This window comes from Festucalex cinctus, chromosome 12 (assembly GCF_051991245.1).
Source record: "Festucalex cinctus isolate MCC-2025b chromosome 12, RoL_Fcin_1.0, whole genome shotgun sequence".
Classification (NCBI taxonomy): Eukaryota; Metazoa; Chordata; class Actinopteri; order Syngnathiformes; family Syngnathidae; genus Festucalex; species Festucalex cinctus.
The window spans coordinates 18,277,326-18,304,722 of NC_135422.1; the positions used below are offsets into that span (position 1 = coordinate 18,277,326).

Genomic DNA, 27,397 nt, shown 5'->3' on the forward strand with positions numbered 1-27,397 from the left:
TGACAATAATATGTGACCTCACTAGTCTCAACATGACATTCTGATGAATATTACATATGTGGAATGTGAGTTATGAAGAAAAAAACAGATGTTTTTAATCCCTATCAGGGGGCAGCCATTTTGCCACGTGCTGTCGACTAAAGATGACGTGACAGTTGGTAACGACCAATCACACCTCACCTGTTTTCTGAAACTGAGCTGTGATTTGTTACTTGAGACCAGAGCAACTGTGATGTCATCTTCAGTCGACAGCAAGTGGCAAAATGGCCGCCTTCTGATATGGATAAAAACGGCTGGATTTTGCTGCCTAATTCATATTTCACTAACGCAACATTAAACATATTTAGACTAGTGGGGCCGCATAGAACACATTATTGGCAAGAATTTTTGGTGCTCAACTTCCTTTAATAGTTTCTGCGGGGCATATTAAAAGGGATACTTTACTTATTTAGCTATTTTTTGGCAGTCATACGTTAATATTTTGTCTATAATAAATTTGTTATTTTCATTATTTTTCTATATACAATTAGTACCTTTAAAAACACATTTTGCAGCTTGTTGTCGACTGAAAATGACATCACAATGTGCTCAGGTAACCAATCACAGCTCAGCTTGTGAATGTCACATGACCAAACCTAGAAAACAGGTGAGCTGTGATTGGTCGTTACCGGCGCACTGAGCACATGTGATGTCATTTTCAGTCGACAACAAGTGGCAAAATTGTTTTCTAAAAGTATTAATTGTACATCGAAAATAATCAAAGCATAAAATTATCGACAGCCGATAAAAGGTAAATCTAAAACCATTTTAATCTCCAGGGAATTATGTATTTAAATTTTCTGTTAACTTTATAAGAGGTGCTGCTGACTCTGTGAACCTTCTGAACCTTTTGTTTTTGTTTGACATTATAACAAAGAAATGTGAAAGTTTAAGATTTCAGGTATTTTAACTCATTTGCTCCCAAAAACGTATAAATACGTTTAAAAAAATGTTTTAAGTGTCCCAAAGACGTAGTTATACGTTTTCTTTTGTTTTTTTCCCCTCAACTACAAAGAACGGTTGCAGAAATTTTACTTATTACACAAACAGCCAGCAGGTGGCAGCAGAGTATAAGAGATCAACCAGGGCCATGTTGCAACAAGCTCTTTTCCCCACTGTTTTAAACAGATTTGTGACTAATGATGAAACTTGGCTATATTCTAATGCTAATTTTCGCAAAACTGAAACAGAAATATCCTTTTTTACATGATGAAAGAAGAGACTTTAATCTTTCTTTTAATAGGTTCCATGTTTTTATAGCAATAGTACACAATGTTCTGTGGGCGTTGCAAAAATCAGTCATAATCCAGTAAAACAGCCGGGAGCGAACGGGGTTGCTTCTGTGAAAATGGCTGGGAGCGAATTACTTAAATTGTGGAAAAAATATATATATTTACTGCAGAAAACTATATAGAGCTATGATATTTACTTTTTTTTTTTTTAAGATGTATTGATAAATCCTTGAACATTTTTTTAGAAATTTAAAATTAAGATTTAGAAAAAGTAATCGACATTTTGAAAAGTGTGAAAATTGCGCAATAAAATAAAGACATTGCACAGTAAAGATTTGACGCCAATATTTTCCCCCCTTTACACTGAAAATGGATATCGGCTTCAAATATCGGTTATCGGTCTCCTTGACTACTAAAAATCGGTATCGGTATCCGCCTTGAAAAAAACCCCGAAATCGGTCTATCGCTAATTAAGGGCATACTTGACTCATTGAACAATTTTCAGCAGTACTTTGTCCAGAATGAATTCGATACCTCCATTATTTTTCATGTACAATTAATACCTTTAAAAAGTAATTTTTATACTTGCCGTCGACTGATGATGACATCTGTGCTGAGGAAGTACATAACGGTCAATCATGGCTCACCTGTTTTCTGGGTTTGGTCAGCAAACTGAGCCATGATTGGTAGTTACCACAGGTGATGTCATCATCAGTCGACAGCAAGTAGAAAAATGACTTTTTAAAGGTACTAATTGTCCATGAAAAATAATGAAGTTACCACATTAATTACAGACAAAATATGAACTTTTTTTTGACTGCTGAAAATGGCTCGATGAGTCAAGAATCCCTTTAAGAAGATGTTAATGTGTGGCTGTTGTACTTACAGGTGACAGCGGTCTCCTTTGATGCCCTTGGTCGTACAAAAACATTTGCCATTGCTGGGGTTACACATGCTGGCGTGGCCATTACACTTGCACGCTGCATCAAAAGGGGGAATAAAAATGTTGAGTTCATTTATAATATGTTTAATGTTGAAAAATTCCTACTGACCCTGGCAGCTGCCGCCGTTGGTGGGGTCGCCGTAGAAACCCGAGATGCAGCTCTCGCAGTGGCGTCCCGTGGTCAGGTCCTCGCACTTCTCGCACACGCTCTCGTTGACGCAGCGGCTGTGCCCATTACACTGACACGCTGACAGGAAGACCAACAATTATTGTTTATTTGTGTTTATTATTATTATTATTATTATTATTAACTCATTCAGGAAATCCATCGTTGTTAATTATTTATGCATTATATTTTTTGAGGGAGGGGACCAAATACCAACTCACCTCTTCTCTTATATGATCGGCGTTTTTTTTTTATGATCACAGCAAAATACACGATAGCGAAAAACCTGTGATATAAAATTAGGTATGCATAATTTAAAGAATGATTAAAAAATCTGCAATGTGGCACGGGATGACTAGTCTTGCTTTAGCGCCATCTAGTGGCATCTTGGTGCCAAGGAACTTTGCTGGCACGAGGGGAGGAGCTTCCTTCAGCCAGGGGATAGCCCTGTCTAATATAAAAGTATTGGCGCCATCTTGTGACATTAACGAACTATGTTGAAGTGAGGAGCTTCATTTAGACAGGTCATAGTAGAAAAGTAGGTTTCTTTGACTAATTTTTGGGGAATATTTGTTTTATTTTATTGTTTTTCGGAATATTTTTTTTCTGTTTTACTGAATTTTTTTTTTCTTGCATAAAAGAAAAAAATTCAGAAATACGCGGAAAAATTACTCAGAAAAGCAGGGGCAAAAGCATTATTTAAAAAAACAGAAAAATATTTTAAAAAAATACTCAAAAAACAAAGCTCCCCTTTGTTTTTTTCAAGTGAATGCAATAGGCTTTTTTTTTGTTTTTCCCCTGTTTTTCTGAGTAATCTTTCCTCTTGTTTTTCAGAATAATTTTGCCCCTGTTTTTCTGAACATTTTTTATGACAGAAAAACATATTCAGTAAAACATTGGAGGAAAAAAACAAAAAAAAACAAAAAAAAACTCCTGCTTTCCTGCCTAATTTTTTGGGGGGAGCTTTGTTGTTTTTCAGTATTTTATTTTATTTTATTTTTTACATTTTATTTATTTATTTATATTTAATAAATTTATTTATTTAATTATATTTATTTATTTTATTTTAGGGATGTCCCGATCCCGATCACGTGATCGGAAACCAAGTCATTTTCAGCTGATCAGTATCGGGAGAGAATGATAGGGGTTTTCAATTTATTATTATTATCATCATTATTATTATTATTATAGGGGCTACAAAGCAACAAAATCTTCCAGAGGTAAACATATTGCCAAACAAAACGTTTGATTTATTTTTATTTGTTATTTTGGGCACTTCTGATGGCACCCCAAAAAAAATTATTGGGATGGTTTTGTTCAAACAAACAAACAAATAAAAAAAATTAAAAAAACGGAAGCACTTTTCCCCCCTCAATACTTTGCTGAGGAATCGGATCGGGACTCAGTATCAGCCGATCCTCAAAATCAGGTGACTTGGACTCGGGTGCAAAAAAATGTGATCGGGACATCCCTAATTTATTTAGTTGTAAAAGTACTTTACAACTAAATACATTTAAATAAATAAATAAATAAATAAATAAATAAATAAATAAATAAATAAATAAATAAATAAATAAATAAAATATAAATAAATAAAATACATCGATTTAAAAAATACATAAATAAATGTAAAATGACGTGGAAATTCGGACCCCGCGAAGCCCGCCGTCCGGTCCCCACCTGGGCAGTGTATGAAGGACCAGTTGTAGAGGGCCTCGCCAGGGCACATGCTGGCGTTGAGGGCGGGCGGCGGGTCGGCGGGTAGGCCCGGCAGAGTGGAAGGCGCTGGCACGGAGGTCTGGAAAGGTCCCCGGTACGAGCCCTCCATGCACTGGCCCTTGCCCGTGTTGCTGGCGTCCGTGCACCAGCCGCAGCCGGGCTGCTCCAGACACTGGCCGCACGTGCGGTAGCCGGAACAGTTCTCCGCTGCCGGCACAAAAGAGAATTTACAATCAAAAGCGGGCTCTCCATTTATTCATGTGCAGTTGCAGATGGTTGCGGTATGGCCCATTTAAAAAAAAAAATGGCGTGACAGGGGTTCAAGGAAGTCCGTATTAATTATGGAGAACTCTTCAAAGGGAGGACTCAAAAGTGCTTCACATACTGTGAGTAGTTTAAGACAAAGCTTCAAGACAATGTGCAAACTTTTTAAGACGGTATAGCCAAGTTTTAGGAAAGCACAACTTCAGACGATATGGCGAAATTCCAAAAACAGATAATTTGACAAAGTTTAAATTAGCGGTGTCAGGCGATTAACATTTTTAATCATAATTAATTCCATGACTTCAATAGTTAACTCGGATAAATAATACAATAAAATGTCCAATATTTTTTTCTTACTCATATGTTATGGCTGCATCTTTTAGTCATTGATACAGTCAATTCATAATCATAAAATTAAGTTAAAATTAAAAAAAATAAAAGTGTGATATTGATTTATTTGTATTGAGGTCATCTTTCTGCCACGAGATGGCATAATTGCATTTGTAAGACATTGCTGACAACTCAGTGCATTTTTCTTTTCATATTAAGAGCTACTTAATCTTTAACAAGAAGTAACTTGTGAAATTCTGCACATTATTTAAAATTGTAAAATACAACTTAACCCCAGGCTCCAGCAGGGTTATTACAGTTTTGGAATTTTCCTTTTAGTTAGGTTTTTAAAAAAAAAAAATTATTATTAACTTTTAATTAGTTTTAAGGGTGATTCTGTTAGTTTTTATTAGTTTTAATTATTTAATAATTTTTTTGTTTTAGTTAGTTTCAATATTAGTTTTAGTTTTTTTTTAATGTGTATTACTTGTGCGCAATATTTAATAAACACCATGGGAGCGACGTCATCTGTGATTGATTGAATTTTTATTTTATTTTTATTATTATCATTATTAATTCAATCTCTGGTGTAATAACCTTATCTATTGATTGGTTGAATTTTTATTTCTTATTCTATTTTTATTATTATTATTAATTCAATCTCTGGTTTAATAACCTTATTTATTGATAGATTTAATTATTTTACTATCAGTTCTTATTGCTGCTGGAAATGTAAATTTCCCAGAGTGAGCCATCCCAAAGGGATCAATAAATTTAAGTCTAAGTCTCACATCTCTGATCAACTAATGCAAGGAGACTGATTCTGTCCTCTTTCATCTAAAACTGCTTCAAAAATCAAAGCGTATGTAGGAATGGAAGAATATTGATTTGTTGTGATTGTATTGGTGTTAATGTTTTATGTTATGTTTGTGTTTTTGTGTTTCTGTAAAGTGCTTTGTGACAGCTCAGGCTGTTTGAAAGCGCTATATAAATAAGCTTGAGTTGAGTTGAACTGAGTTAACTAAAATAACCTTGGTCTGCAGAAATATATGCATTATTAGAAAATGTATTACTGCTAAATTTTGACGTGGACATGTCTGCTGCATTGTGACTGGAATTCTCCTAGTACGATCATTAATCGCACGTAAAAAAATAAAATAAAATTGTGGCGTTAAAGGAACTTTAAATTAACGTACAAATTTTGACACCCCTAGTTTCAATATAGCAGGCTGTTCAACTACGAAGTCTTACGTGGGCACGTGCTCTGGGTGTACCACTCCATGCACTGGCCGAAGGGGAAGGAGGCCACGTAGGCATTGGAGTCCACGCACTGCTTCATGTTGCTGCACCACATGCACTCCGAGCTGCCGCTGGTGCACTCGCTGCACGTGGCGCGCGTAGCGCACGGCGTCCGGCACTGCTTGGCGCTTTGGTTGGCTGTGGAAAAAAAGCGGCACGGAGACACGGTTAGTAGCATGGCGACGTTTCACCGTGTGGTTCTTGCTTTATTTTGCCGGCACGGTGAACAGGTTAACACTGTTTGCCAGGTGAGCACACGGCCCATTTGAAAGGCTTCCGTTCAAGTCAAAGGGTGAATTATTGCAATCGGCAATCTTGTTTCCGACTGGTTGCATTTGATGAGGCAATTAGTAAATACTGTTGCTGGCGGAGGCGAACACACGGCCCCCAGCTATGCAGTCGCACTGAGTCATTAGCAATTAAATAAAGACATCTGCGTGGCAGTAAATGGATCGTTTACTATAGTAAAAATGAAATGCAGTCAAATATGAATAATATATATTTACACACTCGCACACATATCAGCTATTCTTCTACTGCTTTTACTGACCTTTTTAGGGCTTTGCGGTGGTATTGTTCCAGGGGTATGTTGTTCAGGTACAGTATACTTGGAGTATTAAAACCAGGATTTTGGTGACAATATGAGCCACAAGGGGAAATTATGGGAGCACGAAAAACATTTGACGTTAATGCTAACCACGCTAAAGAGATGCATTTACACCAAGTAAGTCTTAGTTCAGTACAAAACGATTAAGAAAGCTAAATCATGTTGAGTCTTGCAAAATGATGCAAGTTGTGAGACTTTCAAAGAATGAACTGGACCTTAAGAGTTCTCAACAGATTTTCAGTGATGTACCCCCCTGTGAAATACTTTTTCAGACAAGTAGACTCTCTTACCGGCACAATGCACTTTTGGTTGAAAAACAGAAATGACTTAAAATAGAGTGTTGTTCCATCATTGTCTGATTATTATTAAACTTTGGAATTCCATTTGATTAGTGGTTTCTCGAACCATTGGGAAATATTTGCTCCCAAAAACGTATAAATACATTCTATTTTAAATATTATTATATCTGCAAAGACGTATTTATCCATTTTTTTAATTTTTTTTTTATGCTAGATCATATAGAAGGCTTTGACACAGCCTCTGAACTGAAGAGAATGCTTGAAGCACTGGTAGTTATAACAAAAACGGCCAGCAGGTAGCAGCAGAGTATAAGAGATCAACCAGGGCCATGTTGCAAAAGGCTCTTTTCCCCACTGTTTTAAACAGATTTGTGAATGATGAAGAAACTTAGCTATATTCTAATGGTAATTGCTGCTGAACGGAAACAGAAATATACATTCTTTCCTGATGAAATAAGACACTCTACTCTTTATTTTGATAGGGTCCATGTTTTTCAGCCTTACCAAATCAGTCAAAATCCAGTAAAACAGCCGGGAGCGAAGTGAGTTGCTTCAGTAAATATGGCTGGGAGTGAATGAGTAAACTATGATGTTCATTTTATGAACTTACATAATTTAAAATTATTTTTCAAGGATAATACTACTTTTTAACTTTATTTTAAAATGTCACGTAACCCCATTTGAGAACGATTGCCTTAGAGAAACAAACCGTACTGATTAGTGGAAATTGACTTTTTGAGTTATTGGTTTATAAGATAAATATAACTCAGTCAAAATTATGACTCAGTAAAAATTCTAATCCAACAGTCATAAACTAGCCTGCAAGCATTGCTGGTGTTCCATGGAAATTGTGTACCGTACCAAAGCGAGCCCAACTGTACTGATTAGCCAATTGCAAAGATTAGCCACTTTTTTCCTAATCAATCAATCAAACTTTATTTATATAGCACTTTCAAGTATTAAAATGCAACTCAACAATTAAAATCCATAATACAATAAAAAAAAAAAAAAAAATTAAAAAAAACACCCCTCCCCCAAATACCCCCATAATCATACCCACAAATACACACACGCAAACCACAACATGGCGGGGCACAGAAAAACCCTGTGAGGAAAGGCTAACTTAGTCGACTTACCCGGCCGCTCGCACAGACTGCCGTTGACGGGGCTGATGCAGGTCTGCGCCTTCAGTCCGCTGGAGGCCGGCTCTGCCAGGTAGCCGCAGAATCCGGCGTCGCTGGGCTCGCCGGGCAGCCACTGCAGCGACGTGTTGGTAAAGGGCGACATGTCCTCCCAGCACCAGTACGACACGTTGATTTTCCGCAGGCCCACCCAGGGAGTCACCATCGCTTTGTACTGCAGCACAGGGTGTCACGATAGGTTTCATAAGTAATTTCTGACATTATATGACTTAAAGGCGGTATTGCTAAATTTCAATACGGCATAGCAATGGAAACATTTCATAACGATATACCAACTTGTAAAATATGTCAGTTTTAGCACAATGTGAAGTTTCAAATTTTCCGATGGCAAGATGACATTTGAAGTTCCGAGATGATATACAGTTGGGTCCAAAAATATTTGGACAGTGACACAAGTTTTGTTATTTTAGCTGTTGACAAAAACATATCCTGGATACAATCATATAATCAATATACAATTAAAGTGCAGACTCTCTGCTTTAATTTGAGAGTATTGACATCCAAATTGGAGCAGGGGTATAGGAATTACAGCTCTTTAAAATGTAGCTCTCTTTTTTTCAGGGGACTAAACATAATTGGACAATTGACTCAGAAGGCTGCAAAAAATAAAACAATAAAAACATGGGCCCTTCCCTCATTAACCTGTCATTAAATACACAGTTAAACAGTCTGGAGTTGATTCTGGGTGTGGCGTTTGCATTTGGAAGCTGTTGCTGTGAACACACAACATGCTGTCAAAGGAGCTCCCAATCGGGGTGAAACAGCCCATCCTGAGGCTGGCCAAAAAAACAAACAAAAAAAGAACAAAACTATCAAAGAGAGAGCAGAAATGTTAAGAGTGGCCAAATCAACAAAAATGCACTGGTGAGCTTGTGAACTGAAAAAGGCCTGGACATCCATGGAAGACAACAGTGGTGAATGATCACAGAATCCTTTCCATGGTGAAGAAAAACCACTTTACAACATCCACTCAAGTGAAGTACACTCTCCAAAAAGTAGGTGTATCAGTATCTAAGTCTACCATAAAGAGAATATACATCATGAGAGTAAATACAAAGGATTCACCATAAGGTGCAAAACATTAATCAGTCTCAAAAATAGAAAAGGCCAAAATTGACTTTGCCAAAAAACACCTGACAAAGTCAGTCCAGGTCTGGAACAGCATTCTTTGGACAGATGAGACTAAGATCAACCTGTACTAGAATGATGAGAAGAAGAAAGTTTGTAGAAGAATTGGAACAGCTCATGATCCAAAGCACACCACATCTTCTGTAATAAGGAGCATTTGCATAAAAATAGCTCCAATTCCTCCATGCTTAATCATTTATTTCTGTTCAACCTCTTGAATTAAAGCTTAAAGTCTGCACTTCAATTCCATTGTAGTTGTTTCCGTTTAAATCCAATATGGTGGCATACAGAGCCCAAATCATGAAAATTGTGTCACTGTCCAAATATTTCTGGTCCGAACTTGAATGATTACGTTTCAAGATTGAATTCCAAAATTTCAAGATCATGTCCTCACGTTTTAAAAAGTATGATTAATTTTGACGTTCTAAGAAGCTATGACTTCAATATGGTGTGTTAAAATTTCAAGGCAATATGACACAATTTCATAGTCGAAATGATGCTTTATAAGGATATGACGATGTCTCAGCCAGGACATATGACAAATAAGTGACAAATTGCTATTCTGAAGTTTCAAGCCAGTATGATCAAACATCACATTTGCAAGCAGCTTGTCAAGCTGCTCGCTCGTCCCCTGAAGTGCTCTGCATTTTCAGGACATTCCGGAACATTCCAAAAATAAGTTTACGACGGTTTGGTCCAATAACGACTTAAACAACAACAACAAGAGAAGGACGCGAGAGGAAACTTTGGCCTGCCATCAATTTCACAGGCTGAGCCGAGCGCGGCGATAAAAAGCGCGCTATCGGCAAACCATCCCGTCTGCAAATCAATTTCCACGGAGCCTTCGCGCTGGTAAACAAAGAAAAGAGCTCCATCTCGCTCAAACGCCGCTCCAATTACACTTTCCCCGGCACACCCATTCTACGGCAATTCTGGGATTGATTGATCGTGTCTGGAAGGGGTGCTAAACGTGCCGTCGATAGCCCCCAATCCCGCAAGCCCCGATCCCTTGACACTTTACCGCCAAAGGCAAGACCTGCAGGATTCACGACACGCTTTATGGACAAGACTTTCGAGACGCTTTATTGACATTAAGACTGTGAGACTTCAAACAGCAACAGGGTGACGATGCAAATTACCGCAAAGTTTCAGGACAAGATGGTAACACGGGTTACAAACGGTCAGCCATACACTCAACACGGTTTACGTTTCAAGACATTAAGACAAAACATCAAAAAACGGTATACCAAAAGTTACGATGGTTTGTTGACAATATGCCCAAATTTCAAGATGTCAATAGTGAAGTTTCAAGATGGAATGATGAAGTTTTAAGACAGTATCACGTTTCAAGTAGCAATTAAAAAAAGAAAGGAAAAAGAAAAAGAAAGAAAGAACGAACAGAAAAAAAATAAAATGAAAAAGGAAAGGGAAAAAAAAGGAAAAAAGAAAAAGAAAGAAAAAGAAAGAAAGAAAGAAAGAAAGAAAGAAAGAAAGAAAAAGAAAAACAGAAAAAAGAAATTAAAATTAAAAAGAAAAAGAAAAAAGAAAGGGAAAAAACAGAAAAAATAAATTACAATGAAAAAAGAAAGAAAAATAAAGGAAAAAAGAAAGAAAAAGTGAGAAAGAAAGAGAAAGTAAAAAACAGAAAGCAGAAATTAAAATGAAAAAAGAAAGAAAAAATAAAGTAAGAAAAAGAAAGAAAGAAAGAAAGAAAGAAAGAAAGAAAACCAGAAAAAAGAAAAAATGAAAAGAAAATGATGGAAAGAAAGAAAAACAAAAAATAAAGGAAAAAAGAAAAAAGAAAAAAAGAAAGAAAGAAAAAAAGGCCAAATTCTTCTTCAGTTTTACTTCTTAGTAAGTCACCGTGTCCTAACACTGGTGAACTATTTTTAGACCAGATCGGTAATGCTGCTCATGTTGTCCTTGAGGCTAACTAGTATCTGCTGGCCGAATGTTTTTTTTGTTTTTATTTGACGTTAAGACAATTAACCAACACAGCAAAGAGGCATTTGTGTATGCTCTTTGTGCAACTGCTCAGCCCTCCCCCATCTCTGCTAGGCCGAGAGAGTTTCTCGCTTCTAGACACTACGCTAAAGCGTGCCATCAAACCCCGCCACCCATCGCTGCCTTACCACCACGCTCATGATCTGCAGCTCCTTGAGGACAAAGTCCACCTTCTTCTGCGTGGTGAGAGAGGCCAGGACGGCGTTGTGGCTGCGGCAGGCCAGCTTGGCGTTGTCGTACGAGTCCTTGGCCGTCAGGAACTTCAGGCACGAGTTGCCCACCAGGTGCCAGCTCTCGCCGCATACGTTCTCTGAAAGTCGCGCAAACGAGCGTTGTGAACATTATTCCGTGCTGGATTTCAGCCACATAGGTCTCCGCGGATTGATTACCGGGCAGGGAGACACACTCCTGGTTGCGCGTTTCCCACTGGCAGTTCTGGTCCACGGCGCAGCTCTTGCAGCTGGTCTTCTTGTTGCACACGTAGGAGGGGTTGTCTTTCGGGCAGCCGTCAAAGTCCACCACGGGACCCTGAAAGGGAAGACAACCGTTAATTCATATCAGCATGGCGTTGCGATCATGTTGACGGCGTAGTATTAAATTCGTCAACAAATACAATTTCGTCACAGCACATTTTTCACCGGACTAATTCTAGACTAGACTAAAACCCTCATTAATAAACAATAACTGGGATTAAATCACTATGTGTTTTCGTCGACTAATGAAGACGAGACTACAAGTGATGGTGATGGTAAGACACAATATAATTATGTATAAAACCAGATAGTTTGCATCATTCATAAATATTCGACATAACTCCGTGTAACACAACGTACGTGACAGTATGCCGCTGTCCCCCTGCATGGAATTATACTATTTAATTGTATGGAATGCTTACGAAATAAAATAAAAACAACAAATGAAGCAAAATTGTGAGAAGGTAAGATTGCTGGAGGTCAAAATGAGTTTTGAGGACCAAAACAAAAAACAATTTCTCACTATCCGCCATTTTGGTTGTTTACTTTCGCCGCGAACGCTTTCAGGTCGGAACTGGAAAAAAACAACTCTGATATATCAGACCTCCGCCCATCCTCGAATGCAGCATTAACCTTAATCCAGTGGCTATAACGTTCCAACAACAATATTACTGCTAATGGATAACTTACAAGCACATAGCATGGAGCCATAGTAGCAACTCTAATTGTGTGTGAAGTTGTTTTTCATCAAAAAAAAGATGAGAACATTTGATGTGAAATAGTTTTAGATTCAAAAAGGTTCATCAATATAATCTGCTAACAAAAAATAACAAATAAAATGTTTGTCCTGATTAAAACTAAACGAAAATGTTGGCAGTTTTTGTTGATTAAAACTAGTGTTTTCTTGAACTAAGATAAAGACTAAAATGCTAGACTTATAGTCGACGAAATGCGGACTAAATAAAAATGGGATGAGGTTGGCTAACTGTGATCAAAACTAACAAGCGTGACTGAAATTGGACTAAAGCTGAGACTAAATTTAAAAATGGCGGATAAAAATCAACACGAATGTTTTGTGGTCGTTACCGAAATGGCGGTGCAGTTGCTTCCCAGGGAGACGCACTGCACCGAGCACCACTGGCAGCCGTTGGTGTTGGCCGTGCAGCTGTAACAGTCCGTGTACTGGTCGCAGCGCTCGTTGTCGGCATCTGGGAGGCAATGAAGCACATTCAATACTAGGAAGTGTGACGATATATCGATATCGCGATAAATCGTGATACTTTGTCTAATGATAGATTAGCGATACGTCTACGCAAGTATCGCACTTGTAGTTAATACAGCCACTAAAACGACTCCATTGTTCATGACTTGTTGAGCAATCACTTGGCGGGCCATTAGGGGGAGCGCCTCACAAGAGTGGCGGGGAGAAAGATGGAAGTCTTAGTTTATTATTATTATTACTACTACTACTACTACTATTATTATTATTATTATTATTACTTTTTATTTATAATTTTTTAATATTTGTATATATATTAGATATATTTATATATGTATTTATATTATATTTATATTATTTTTATAATATAAATTATTTTTTATTATTTTATGTATTATTATTATTATTATTATTATTATTTATTATTTATTGGCATTTATTATTATTTTCGTTTTATTATCATTATTATTATTATATGGTTAGTTTTATTGTAGATTATCATGGATTTATTCCCTGAGCAATATATCATATCGTGAGATAATCGTTATCAGGTTCCCACCCCTACTAATAAGCGTGGCAGGGAAATGGACGGAAGTCTTCAGGCGAAGAAGACTCATGAGCTTAGTTCATTATTATTATTATTATTATTATTATTATTATTTTTATTTATTTTTTTACATATAGTATATATATTTATATATTATGCATTTATATTATTTTTATTATAATATTATGAATTACTTTTTATTTTTTTGTATTTCTTTTTATTATTATTTATGTATTATTATTATTATTATTATTGAATTTTTTATGGTTAGTTTTATCATAGATTATCGTGGCTTTATCACCTGGGCAATATATCGATAATCTTGGTTTCGTCATATCGTGAGATAATGGTTATCGTGAGCCTTGCATCGCATATCGTATCATATCGTCAGGTACCCAGAGGTTCCCACCCCTATTCAAAAGACATACGACTAACGTTTGATTCTGCTTTTCTAACATTTCATTCATAGTGAAGCAAACACGTTGTGGCTTTGCGGCGCCACCTTACAGGATCTGGTGCTGCAGGATGCGGGCATCTGCTGCTGCTGCTCCGGGTTGGGGCTTCCTTCCCAGGGCAGGCAGGACGCCAGGCTGCTGTTCCACAGGCAGTGGAGGCCCGGCGAGGCCTGCGCGCACGAGGCGGCGCCGGAGAAGGCCGAGCAGCGCGGAGACGTGTACGCCAAAACGTCGCTCAGGAGGAGACTGTTGAAGCCGCCCAACACGTACATCACCCTGCGAGCACAACAGATTCAAATCACATTGGGAAAAGAATAAAATAAGATTTAACATAGTTATTTTTAAATTGTATATTTTTAGTTTTAGTAGTAGGATTTTTTTTTTTAGCTACTTTTGTTCATCTATCTCAAACAATTTAGTACAGAAATGGTTTATTGCAAATAAAACAACTAATTTATATATATATATATATATATATATATATATATATATATATATATATATATATATATATATAATCATAATTAAATCGTGAACAATTTAAAGTTATTCATTAATTAATGAATAATTAATTATTTAATAATTTACTTAAAACTTTATTAAGTACAATTATAATTTCAAATGATTTCTTTATGTGTGTTTATACTAAAAAATATTCTCTCTTTTTATTTTTGGTGTGATTAAATATAAACTAATCTAAATATTAAAATTCTCTTTTGTATTTAACTGTGAATGGCTAAATTATTTAATTAAATAAAGACACAATTGTTACATATACTGTACTTATAAATTGTTCATGATGCTACATTTCATTATTTTCAGTAAATTAACCACTTAAATGGATAGATGAATAAAAAAAATATTTTAATACAATTCATTCATTATCATTTTTAGTTCATACCATTCTAATTAAACTAATTATTAATTAATAAATCAATTATTCAATTAAAGTGTATGCAACACTATTGAATGTGCAAGTAAAATTGATTATTTTACATTATATTTTATAAATAATTTATTTATTTATTTATTTATAATTATTTAATTAGATCATTGAAAAACAATAAACATGTAAAAAAAGTTTATTTTCTTAAGTAAATAAATAAAATTGTTCATTCTCATTTTAAACTGCTTTTTATATATATATATATATATATATATATATATATATATATATATATATATATTATAATCAATTAACTGAAAAAGAACAAAATTTAAATGAAAATGAATTATTAAAATTATTAATTTTTAAATTAAATTATTGTAATTAAATTATTTTAAAAATTCATTTAAAAATTCCTGATTATTTTCAATGAATCAATGAAATATTTCATGTGGTAAATGTTTTCTCGACAATTAATTCAATTATAAATGTGTGTCTCGTCCTTGCGCGCCATCTGGCTCGTCGCTGGCAAGTTTTTGTATCCGACTGGCAGCTGCGAGGACGCAAAGTGATGAGACGAAAACGACCTTGGGGTCGTCACAACCAACCGAGTGCTAATTAGCCACGAGCTAATCTTGAGAAAATGTGCAGTCGGGAGCCCTTTAAAAGAAAAAAAAAAAAAAAAAAAAAGTCTCGCCAAGACAAATTGATATCATTAAAATGTGACATGACTCACATTACAAGTGATTGAGTGCAACAAAAAAATCAAGACTCATCACAAAATTTGAAGCTGCTATGGCAAAGTTTAAAGACTAAGAAGTCTTCAGACAATATGTACAACTTTCAAGCAGGGTTGGAAAAGCTTTGAATTTTTCATCTTATTTTAACTCATTTGCTCCCAAAAAGGTATAAATATGTTCTATTTTAAGTCTCCCAAAGACATATTTATACATTGTTCATGTTTGTTTGTTTTTTATGCTAGAGGATACAGAAGGCTTTGATGCACCTCTGAACTGCACAGAACGGTTGAAGCAATAGTAGTTATTACCAAAAACGGCCAGCAGATGGCATCAGAGTAGGGCCCGACCGATTAATCGGCCGCCAATTATAATCGGCCGATTTTATGCATCATATATATTTTTAAATAATCGGCAGATTTAATCAGTATTTTTTTTTCTGCCAATAACCGGTATCGGGCCCTACAGCAGAGTATAAGAGATCAACCAGGGCCATGATGAAAACAAGCCGTTTCCCAACAATTTTTGTGAATAATGATGAAATTTAGCTATGTTCTAATACCAATTGCTGCAAAACAAAAACGGAAGAAATGACAGAAGAGACTTTAATCTTTCTTTTGTTAGGTTCCATGTTTTTATAGCAATAGAACATAATATTCTGGGGCGCTGCTAAATCAGTCAAAAAGCCAGGAGCAAAGAGGGTTGCTTCAGTCAAAATGGCTGCCAGTCAATGAGTTAATTACGTTTTAGAATGCTAGTTTCAGGTTTTGGTTTTTTTTCTTTCAAAAATGTTTTCGTTGTAATTCAGTTTTTTCAATTAGTTTTAGCATTGTCTTATAAAGTAAAGTACAATTCTTAAACGACTGATCGACTTTCCTTTCCTTTCCTTCCCTTCCCTTCCCTTCACTTCTTGTGCACGGATGTTCAGCGATGCCAAAAATAAATACTACATTTAAAGTCAACCACAAAAGCGATTAATTGTTAAAGGCTAAAATCAAGGACATTTTTCACTGCAATTAGTTGTTTTTATAAACATAAAATGTAGTTTTTGCTTTCATTTCTTAAAACCATTTTTTTAACTAAATTAACCCAGCAAGTCGTGGCACAGATAGGACCATATACATTACATTCATATTATATAGCTCATGATTTACCCATCACTGGCGACCGCCGAGTGACCGAAGCGGTTTAGGTCATGGAAGAGTTCAGGCCGGGGCAGAGGCGTCCACTCGTCGCATGCTGGAAATAAGAAAAATGATCATAAATGTAGAAAAAGCATAAAAAAAAAAGAAAAGAAAAAAAGGACATCTTAATACTTAAGAAAAAAGTCTGAAAACTGCTGTCAAATGAGAGCAGGCATCACTGTGACAATCCACTGTGCAAAGGTAAACGGTGCCACCTGCTGTAAAAATATGGCACTGCAAGCAAAGTGAGTCCTATGACGTCATTGGTGCAATGTCAAGCAAGGCCTTTTAAATGCAGCAGCCTCATTGGGTGATTTCTTTTTGGTCCTCTATATATCCCAACAGGGAATTTTTCCATAAATTTCATGAAATTGATGGTACTCTCTTTTTTTTTTTTTTTTTCTCCCCCATTTGTTCATAAAACACACATTTACATATAACACACACAATAAAATATACTAAAAAGAAGTAAATACAATGAAAGAGTGGCAGGAAAATGTCCCTATCAAAATAAGAGTTGGAGAGCACTTTTAGTGGGGATGCATGTGAGGTTTGCATTCACCGACCCAGACTGTAGGCCATAAAGTCCGAGGAGAAGCACTTGGCGCCGTGACTCATGGACGTGTCGTTGTGCGTGTTTCCACCAAACACCAGCATGGTCCCGCTCACGATCACGGCTGTGTGGAGGTAACGGAAGAAGCCGCTATCCTTCAGGATGGTCCTGGCGCAAAAACAGCAAACGTTAAAAAAAAATAAAATAAAAATAAAAATAATCATTTTAATTCAGGGGCCACTTTCAACCCAAATGTGATCTAAATAAAGTGGGCCAGACCAGGACGTCCGTTATCTAATAACCTATAAATAATGACGGATGTAAATAATTATTGTGTGTTTAGAAAATTGCAAAAAGATTAATTGAAATTATTTAAATGTTACAACAATTCGATGGCAATTTATAAGTGTACAGCAATGCAACTGCAATGCACAATATTTGTTTATACAAGGAAAACATACTTGAATTTAAACATTTGTACATTTTATTTTTAATTATAAAAACTAATTTTAGAAATTTTGTTTAGTCCAAAAGGAACTTTCATAATTAGTGTTTCAAATACTTTTATTTGAAACTTTAAAAATTAAAAATTAAAATAAAATAATATTTTTTTTATTATTTTTTTTTTTTTACGTTTAAACTTTTTTTTTTTGTGCCCAAAAATATAAGATCGTTTGTTTAATTCTGATTTCAATTATTACCAAATTAATCGTGATTATTATTTTTTTCAATAATCGAGCAGCCTTAGTACTTAGTAGAAACTAAGCATGATTTATGGTGTTTTAAATGTATTAAACATAAAAAAAGAGGACTTCAGACATTTTACAACTTGCCTTAATGATGTTTAGTACAGGAGGAAACTTGTATATTTTTTTTAATAAGGAATTACAGCTAATTCAACAAAAGATGCCTTTGCGAAATCTAATATTTGGGACCAATTATTTTTTATTTTTTTAACTTGTTAAAAAATAGTGACCACCCTGCCACAAACACTCCACCCCGCCTCCGGCCTTATACTAACTGCCTACGAGCTGTATATGTCTCATCTGTACGTATACCGCATAGTTTATACAGTAGTCTGCTCGCGAGGTGGGAGTAACAAGATGGACGCCCTGCGACTTCAAGGGCTTGCACTGGCGTGTATGGGCTATCCACCGCCGGCTATCCAGTCATACTGTATATGCAAGTCAGTGTTCTCACCAAATTGGCCAAATTTGGACCCTCTCATAGGCCGGTTCTGGCCCGCGGGCTGTAAGTTTGACGCGACTGCTTTAAATGGTACGAACCAACCAAACCGCCGCTTTGGTCATCCGCGTCGCCCACTCACCACTTCCTGGTGTCCACGTCCAGCCGGTAGAGGTCTCCAGCCAGGCCGCACTTGCTGGCGCTGAAGGCCTTGTAGCCTCCGTGTGTGTAGATGGCTCGCGTGGCGTCGTCGAAAACGCTGCTGTGGCCGTAGCCGCCCTGGATCAGCGCGCCGTCCGTGGGCACCACGCTCCACTGGTTACGCTCTGCAACCGACGGCAAAATTGTTTGAAGACGCGATGACCACGTTTTAACATGCTAGGATGATGATGATGATGATGATGATTTAGAAGGATGATGTGGCAAGATTATGTGGCATCCCGAAGTTCCAAGACGCCGTTTCAAGCAAAGTTTCAAGATGCTATGCTAAACATTGAAAACGGTGCGACCCGGTTTTCTCAGACCGTCCGCCACAGGTTGGACTTACGAATGTTGTACTCCTGCACCACGCTCATGTATCCGTAAAGAGGACAGTGTCCAAAGAGCACCAGCATGACGGGGTCATCCCCCTCCAGCAGGGGGGGCACCACGTGGGCCGAGTGTCCCACCACGGCGTACTGCTCCTTGATGCGCGGGCTCAGAAGAACCCAGGTCTGGTTCTGGACGTGGAACACCCACAGCTGGCTGGACACGTTCCCCGTGGAGTCCATCTTACCGCCGTACATGTACACTTTGCCCTGATGAACGGGAAACATGTCACACTTTTTTTTTCTCAGCCCTCTTTAACTCATTCAAACCCAAAAACGTGTTAACACGTTTTTAAATACTTTGTTCTTCCCTCCCAAAAACATGTTTAAACGTTTTTTTGTTTGTTTTTTTAATGCAAGAGCATAGAGAAAGCTTTGATGCAGCTTCTAACATGAAGAGGTGGCTTAAAGGTAGTTATTACAAACAACGGCCAATAGGTGGCAGCAGAGTAGAAGAGATGTTGCAACAAGCTCTTTTTGTCAGTGTTTTCACCAGGAATGTGAATATCGATGAAACTTGGCTATATTCAAATGCTAATTGCTTCAAAACGGAAACAGATACAAATATACTTTTTTTTCCTGATGGAAAAAAAAAAAAAAAAAAAAAAAAAAAGACTAATCTTTTTTTCGGTAAGTTCAATGTTTTTATAGCACAGGGAGTTGCTTCACTGAAAATGACTGGCAGTGAACGAGTTAACGTTGCCAGAGTTGGCATTCAATAAAAGTGAGAATCAAACTGGCATTAAAAGACAAAAGACAAAAAATAAAAAATAAAAATAAAAAGGTAGCTTGAAATCCATAAAGCCCCCCATAATCTTCACAACATCGAATATCTAAACGTCTCATCTTCAATCACTTGGACTTACGTCGTATAGTGCCACTGAGTGTCCGTATCGAGGTGGGACGGTGTTGACGGACGGGTCCAGCTTCAGCCAAGACTTGCTGCTTAAATTAAACCTATGACGGCGACAAGAAAATCAAACACATTATCCTCGTCACGATTACGATGCTGAACTTTACGTCGATTGAGACTCACGCTTTGACCATGTGATAGTCGGAGGCGTTGAAGACGTATCCCCCAATGACCCACATGACGCCCTGCTCCACCACAGCCTTGTGCGAGGCCCTGGCCAGGCCCGGCTCGGAGAGGAAAGCTTCCCGGCTCCAGAAACCAGAGTCGGCCGGGACAGACACGGAGCAGTCGGGACCTGAAGGGGAAAAGAAAAATAAGTAGCAGTAGTCGGAGGTCAAGGTAAGCTCTGTGCTATGGCACATCAGCTAGCTAGCAGCAAGGTTCGGCTGGCTAGCGTGTGTGGCTAAACAAGCATTCTTATAATGTTTTATTATGGTTAGTTACTACTTCCTATTTTGGTAAGTTTCTACCTCCCGTTTTGACCCCATTCCTGTTGGTTTTATAAAACCTCACAGTTGGTTGAGCAGCTTATTGAAAAGAAACTACTTTGAATTTGGATAATCTGTTCAGCAATGTTTATCATGACATCATCATTATCATGAACAGATTTTATCTTGAAAGGCTGCCACTTCCTGTTTTTGCTCCACTTGCATTATTAGTTTAAATGGATCCGGATGGCACCTGACCATTACAGATGCATCGGAGCAGCGGGCTCACCTTGCCACCCGAGCAAGCAGTCGCAGGTCTTGTCCCGGCAGCGTCCCCGCTCGGGGAACCCGCAGTCGTCGGGGCAGTAGGGCACGTCGCAGGCGTCGCCCTTCCAGCCGTCTCGGCACTGGCACCGCGGCGGCCCCGTGGCGTTGGCCAGGCGGCACTCTCCCCGACCCGAGCAGTTGTTGGGACACGTGTTCACCCTGCGAGGGAGGACACAAGCGCACATTGCTGAAGAGCAAACCGTGAATAAAACATCACAGGGCGGCCGATGAATTATTGACGCTCACATCTGCTCTTGTGGAATCTCAGGCCTGCTCTTTAAAGAGCGGAAGATGCGAGTAAAGCATAAAAAAAAAAAAAGGAAACGCCGCAGGGTGAATCGAGAAGATTTATTGGCTCAAAACAAAACTCAACTTTTGACCTCCAGCATGAAAACAAAACTTGTCCATTCAGGTCGATGATTAACAGCGTGTGTGATTCCTACACCTTTACAAACACTTTAAGCGCCTTTTCTCCACCATTTTTCAAACGTGACATTATTATTCATATGTGACAAGAGAATGTGACCCAATGATAAGTATGTTTCATTATTTTAATGACCAATTTTTTAAAACGTTTAAATGCACTATAAAACTGTTATGCAAACATATGATGCATGTCAACAAGTAAATTATCATATGCGGTAAGTTTCTCACCTGTATGAGATGTTGAATCCGGTCAGGTTGTAGGCGGCGTCGCTAAAGAAGTGCAGCAAGGCGAAGCCCGAATGCGACGCCACCTCGGGAACTGTCTCGTTGCTGTAACTCTCGGGAATGATCAGACCGCTGAAACAAACAAAATCAGTTGGTGGGAAAACTTCCATAGGTTGCTATAATCTAATGATGGGGGTGGTGGGAGTAGCCTACCTGAAGGCGGCTAGCAAGGGGGCGTAGATGGAGTCTCCGTCATAGACGTAAAGGTGGTCCCAGCTGCACTCCGTGGCAAAATGTTCAAAGCGTAAGCGAAGGACGGAATTGGGACTAAGAATAAAAAAAAAATAAGCAATGTTAGCATCCTGGTAGTAGCTTCACATGAACTCCCTGGCAGCTTATATTCTGTTGGTTACCTTGACGTATGTTAGCTTCCTGTTAGCTCATCCCCAGAACACAACGTGAGCTCCATGGGAAATATTACCTCACTGTTTAGCTTCCACCAAGCATCCTAGCTGGGTATGTTAGCTCCAGTTAGCATCTTGTCTGTGTATGTTAGCACCTGTCAGTATCTTGGCTGTGTATGTTAGCTTCCTGTTTGCTTATCCCCAACAAACAATGCGAAATCAATGAGAAATATTAGCTCACTGTTTAGCTTCCACCTAGCATCATGGTTGGGTTATGTTAGCTGAGCTTACTGTTAGCATATTGGCAGGGCATGTTTGTTTCCTGTTAGCATCTTGTCTGGGTACGTTAGCGTCCTGTTAGCTCATCCCCAGCACACAACGTGAGCACCATGGGAAATATTAGCTGTTTAGCTTCCACCAAGCATCCTAGCTGGGTATGTTAGCTCCAGTTAGAATCCTGGCTGTGTATGTTAGAGCCTGTTGGTATCTTGGCTGTGTATGTTAGCTTCCTGTTTGCTTATCCCCAACAAACAACGTGAACTCCATGAGAAATATTAGCTCACTGTTTAGCTTCCACCTAGCATCCTGGCTGGGTTATGTTAGCTGAGCTTACTATTAGCATGTTGGCAGGGTGTGCTGGTTTCCTGTCAGCATCTTGTCTGGGTATGTTAGCTTCCTGTTAGCTCACCCCCAGCACACAACGTGACCTCCATGGGAAATATTATCTCACGGTTTAGCTTCCATCTAGGATCCTGGCTGTGTATGATAGCATCTTGGCAACGTATGACCTGTTAGTTTATTCAAACAATATGTCATTTTTCTGCCAGGTTACCTCCCTGAGAGACAATGGTAGCTTTCCTCTAGCTCCATAAAAAATATCATTAGCTTACTGTTAGCTTCCAAGGAAGAAAGATATAATAACATCCTGTTAGCTAGCTGACAGCATTACGCTAGCTTTCCATTAACAGTTGAGGTGTGTTGTGCTCAGGATAATTTCAACACAGAACAACGCAAACAACATTCGGTTCCACCACAATCTAGAATCTTGTCCTCAGAGGCAGAAATCTCGTGTGATTAAATGTCATCTAATGAACAAAGATGAAAGAAAATAGCAACATGAATCATGGAAGAGGAAAAAATGATGTTGGTTTGGGGATTATTTTTTTATGGAAAAATCCACATCCAGAAATCCTGGAGACAGCAGAAAGGTCAGACTTTACCATCTACTGAGAGGCGAGTTCTCAAATGAAGCTAAAGCTAATATCATTTGTGTTTTAGCTGGTTTGTTTTTATATACAGTTGCTTTCCTTGTTCCTCAATCAGGCCGCTTCTTAATTGGCTACATTCCATTTCACATCACAATTCATGACTTGCCCCCGACACACGAAAAGCTTTGCTTGTAAATACTGAGCACATTTAATATTTAAGACTGCCAGTCCTGACCTGTTCTGGACTACGTTATCGGGACAAATCCACTCTTGCCGAAACTCAAACCACAAGATAATCTTATAGGATAACATTTTAAGACATAAAACAAACCGGCGTTCGTCGTCCTTGGTTGTGAAAAATAGCCCAACTATAATTATGTGTACCAGTCTTTAGCTTTCCGTTCCGTTGGCTTCCTAACAGAATACATAAACTTTCCGTTAGCCCCTAGGAATGGCCATTAGCTCTGTGGAAGGGAATATACTATTTTCCCACGAGCTCTCCGGCAGACAACTTTATGTCCCGGGATGAGACCTTTTTTCTCATTTAAAAAAACAAAAAACAAATCTAGGAGTCATCTAGTCATCAGGATGCATCTAGGAGTCTAAAAATGTGTCCACAGTGTCTTGTATTTTAAACACGCTAGAGGTTGATGATTAACTGACTTATGGTCCAAATGTTTTCCATCCAGAGAAACACTTCAACAACAACCCCAGTCTACCTTTGTCAATTATTAGACTATCAAACTACCAGTGAATGAATCACATCTGTGTTCTAATAGCTGGTATACAATGGCTAAAAAGAAAGTCTTCACATGCTGTTTCAATGCCAGGTTTTTGTGATATAAAAAGAAATCAAAACAAACACAGACAAAGCATTTAAAAACATGACCTTAATTAATCTGATCTATAACCTGTACAACTCAAGTGGAAACTTTAAGAAGGATAGTGGGAAACAAAACAAAACAAATGTAGCTGTTTCGAATAAACCAAACCCATTCAAACTGATGATATGTCCTGCCACCATTTAAAGTGCCTCTGATGAACCCCAAATTAAGTTCAGCTCGTTACCACGGCCCCTTTTTTCGAGCGAAGGACTCACCGTCCTTCAATGAGCCACGTGCACTTGGTCTTGTACTTGTAGTTGCCAGGTCCGTCCGACAGGAAGCCAAAGGACGCCGTCAACCTGGAAGACAAAACATTGGAAACGTTTTTGAGCAAAAGCTTTAAATGGACCGATTATCGATGCCATGATGATGTGGTTGTGGAGATGACTGGCTTCTTTTTTTCTATTGTCTTTTTTTAAAAATATTTAGCATCCTTCGCATTCTACATTTCATGTGTCATTTTCTTCTACAGTTGAGTCTTTTTCAATGTCATCAAACTTTCGTGTCTTTTTCTACAGTTAGCATCCGTTTTCGTTTTCTGTGTTTTGCGTCTTGTACAGTTAGCATCTTCACTTGGTGTCTTGTCATGCTAGTTAGCGTCTCTTTTGTTTTCTTCTACACCTCGTTTCTTCCTCGTCGTTACCTTCGACACGTCATCTTTTTCTTGACCTTGCATCTTTTTCTACAGTTAGCATCTTTGTAAGTTTTGTCTTTGCTAAAGATGTCTTCTTAAGAGGTTAGCGTCTTTATTGCAAGTTTACATTTTCATTATTTTCTTCATCAATTTGGGTCTCTCTCATCTTCTACAGGTGGGAGTCTTAACTTCATCTTGCACGGTTAGTGTCCAAGTGATCTACGCTTCAAGTCTTCTTTTACAGTTCATGTTGTTTTTTTTGCTTTCAAGGTTAGCGTTGTCCTTGTCTTCTTGTCGTCTTCTATGGTTTCTTGTTTTCAACAGTTTCTGTCTTCGTCTTCTGTGGCTGATGTCTTGTAAGGCAAGGCAAGTTTATTTAAGGTTATGTAAGGTTCACATCCTTTTACTCTTTCGTATTCTACAGTTCACAGCTTTGTCTCCTACACTTGGTGTCTTTCAGGTTAGCGATCATACGTTCTTCTACAGTTCGCATATTTGTCTTAACATTTGTCAGCATCTTTTCTTCACTTCGCTTCTTTGTTGCCTTTTATATTTGTTTCGTCCTCGTTTTCTCGTCTTGGCAAGGCAAGTTTATTTGTAGAGCGCAATTCATAGACAAGGCAATTCAAAGTGCTTTACAGCAACATCAAAATACGGAAAGGCAAATAAAATAATTCCATAAAACAATAAACCAAAGTCTGTTTGTTATGGTGCTGTTCTTTATATCAGCAGACATTTCAATGAGACGTGGGAAGATATTACTTAGTTTGCGCCGGGCCTAAGGATCTTTTGATTAACCTTAACCATCGATTGATTGGAGGGGAAAAAAAAAAAAAAGGACCTTGTTGGCCAAAGAATACACTCACTGCTTTGGTACGGAGCAAATTTTTTGGTACTCTGGCACTGGGTTAACAAACACGGCTAGAACTGGACCTTTCTGCCTTGTACTATGTCACCATGCAATGATGTCACCCGTTTACAGAAACATCAGGATTCACCGTACTGGAATGGACCAAACCACCGCAGTCGCCGAAAAGCTCGCCTCCATTTTAGAACATTTTGTTTCCCCTTGCCGCTCATTTAGAAACTTCCCAGAGTCTACGGGGAGATGCCAACGTTGCTTCCCTCCAGGAAACGAAAACTCCCTCAACGGGCCTGACGCTCCCAGCCTGGCTCCAAAGCCAACGCGGAGTCCACCAAACAAACAAACGGCACAACAACGCTTTAGCTACAGATGATCAAACTAAATGAGGCGTTTGCGCTTGAGTCTTTCAATTTTGACATAAAAATATTACTAAAGCATATTTACCCGCTCATTTGAGTACAATAAACACAAGGTGGCACTTTTGTGACGGATTTTGACAATATTAAAAAAAAAAAAAAAATCTCAGGGCATGTTAACATCATTTATTGCCAAGCAAGGAATCTAGTTAGCCACGTTCCTGTTAATCTGTGAGTTATTGATGACTCACTAAGACAAATTTTTGTTGGGATTGTGTGTTAGACAGTGTAAATTAAAGCAATCGTTAAAAAAAATACTAATAATAAAAAATAAAAAACGTCTAAAAAATTAGGAAAAATTTACAGTTTGACGAAAATTTTTCTTTTTCTGATGAAAAAGTACATTTCTGCTAATATAGTAATATCAGTTATATACAAAAAAAAAGTCAATTTTCTGAGAATGTTTTTCCAATTTTCTAAGATTTTTTTTTAATGTTAATACTTTTTTATATATATATAAATAGGCAACCTTTTCTGCAAAAAATGATAATTCTTAAAAAAAAAAAATGCGAGAACTGTTCTTTCAAGAATAAGGCAATTATTATTTTTTATTGTTTTTAATAATTTATTTTCTATTTTATTGAACTATTATTAGAATGCAGCAAATGTTACGTTTACGTGGTTCAGGTGATAAAGATGGCGCCGCCATGTTGCTCAGGTAAGACCAGCCGCGCGTAAATTCCTTCTATTACGTCGACGTGCGTAAGTAGCGGGTCACCCTAGTGGCTCGCAGTCACAGGGTCTCGAACTCGCATCTCCGTCGTTGCCAGGTGCTTGCGGCGGAGCTCTGTACCTGAATCTTCCTCCGCAGTGCTGGCACTGGTCCCCGACCCAGCCGGGGGAGCACACGCAGCCGCCCGTCGCTGCGTTGCACTCGCCGTTCACGCACGGCTTGTCGCACTCCTTTGCCGCCGCCGCCGCCGTGCCTCCAGAAAGCCCCGACGCCGCCGCCACGAGCGCCACGAGCAGCCCGGCGGCCGCCAAGCTCCGGCCTCCTGGGCCGGCGGCCAGCAAGCAGGCCCGCCGCCGAAGCCGCGTCGTCTCCAGCATTTGTCTCGCTTAAAAGATGGCTGCTCGAGCCCCCAGACGCTCCGCTCCGCAAGCTTCGCGGTGGGCGCCGTTCGAACGCCGCCTCAGTCGGGGAAAGTGGAGCGGCAACGAGTCGGTCGTGGTCGTGGAGGTGACGGTTTTTTTTTTTTAGCGTTCCATCCCGGGCTCCATGTTACATGTTGGGACTGTTTTGTGTTTCCCAGCTCGCCGCCGCACCACCGCCGAGCCGCATATTGACGTCCAGAAGTGACGTCACGGCGGCGGAAGTTCGTAAGAGTGGAGTGGTGGGAGGGCGGAGACAGAGAAAGGGGGGCGGGCGGTGGAAGTGGGATGCGACAAGCGCACACCTGAGAACTTTGCAGCGACTCACAACACTTATCACAATAATATTGTAAAATTGTCCCAAAAAATATATTTTCCTTTAATATATCACGATAAAACTATTAAAAAGGTTGCAATTTTATAAGAAAATGATCACCATGAAAACAAATTGTGAAAAAGCCGTCACTTTCACAGAAAAAAAGTTGCAATTTACAAGTAATTGTAGCCAATCGAACAA

At 38.5% G+C, this 27,397-nt stretch overlaps 1 protein-coding gene across 1 annotated transcript in view; it reads right to left on the reverse strand.

The window, feature by feature from the left end:
• Window positions 1-27,071, reverse strand: part of atrn (attractin) — a 65,295-nt gene extending 38,224 nt beyond the window's left edge. The window contains exons 1-20 of the mRNA XM_077538199.1: window positions 26,582-27,071; window positions 24,089-24,172; window positions 21,591-21,704; window positions 21,381-21,509; window positions 20,689-20,885; window positions 20,095-20,266; window positions 19,925-20,015; window positions 19,019-19,268; window positions 18,614-18,797; window positions 17,300-17,454; window positions 16,704-16,788; window positions 13,979-14,202; window positions 12,792-12,913; window positions 11,622-11,760; window positions 11,361-11,542; window positions 8,035-8,254; window positions 5,945-6,130; window positions 4,061-4,306; window positions 2,324-2,461; window positions 2,158-2,251 (exon numbers count right to left, since the gene is read on the reverse strand). Of these exons, the coding sequence (XP_077394325.1) occupies window positions 2,158-2,251; window positions 2,324-2,461; window positions 4,061-4,306; window positions 5,945-6,130; window positions 8,035-8,254; window positions 11,361-11,542; window positions 11,622-11,760; window positions 12,792-12,913; window positions 13,979-14,202; window positions 16,704-16,788; window positions 17,300-17,454; window positions 18,614-18,797; window positions 19,019-19,268; window positions 19,925-20,015; window positions 20,095-20,266; window positions 20,689-20,885; window positions 21,381-21,509; window positions 21,591-21,704; window positions 24,089-24,172; window positions 26,582-26,838 (3,269 nt within the window). The 5' untranslated portion in view covers window positions 26,839-27,071. The remainder of the gene's footprint in view (window positions 1-2,157; window positions 2,252-2,323; window positions 2,462-4,060; window positions 4,307-5,944; window positions 6,131-8,034; window positions 8,255-11,360; window positions 11,543-11,621; window positions 11,761-12,791; window positions 12,914-13,978; window positions 14,203-16,703; window positions 16,789-17,299; window positions 17,455-18,613; window positions 18,798-19,018; window positions 19,269-19,924; window positions 20,016-20,094; window positions 20,267-20,688; window positions 20,886-21,380; window positions 21,510-21,590; window positions 21,705-24,088; window positions 24,173-26,581) is intronic.
• Window positions 27,072-27,397: the final 326 nt, after the last annotated feature.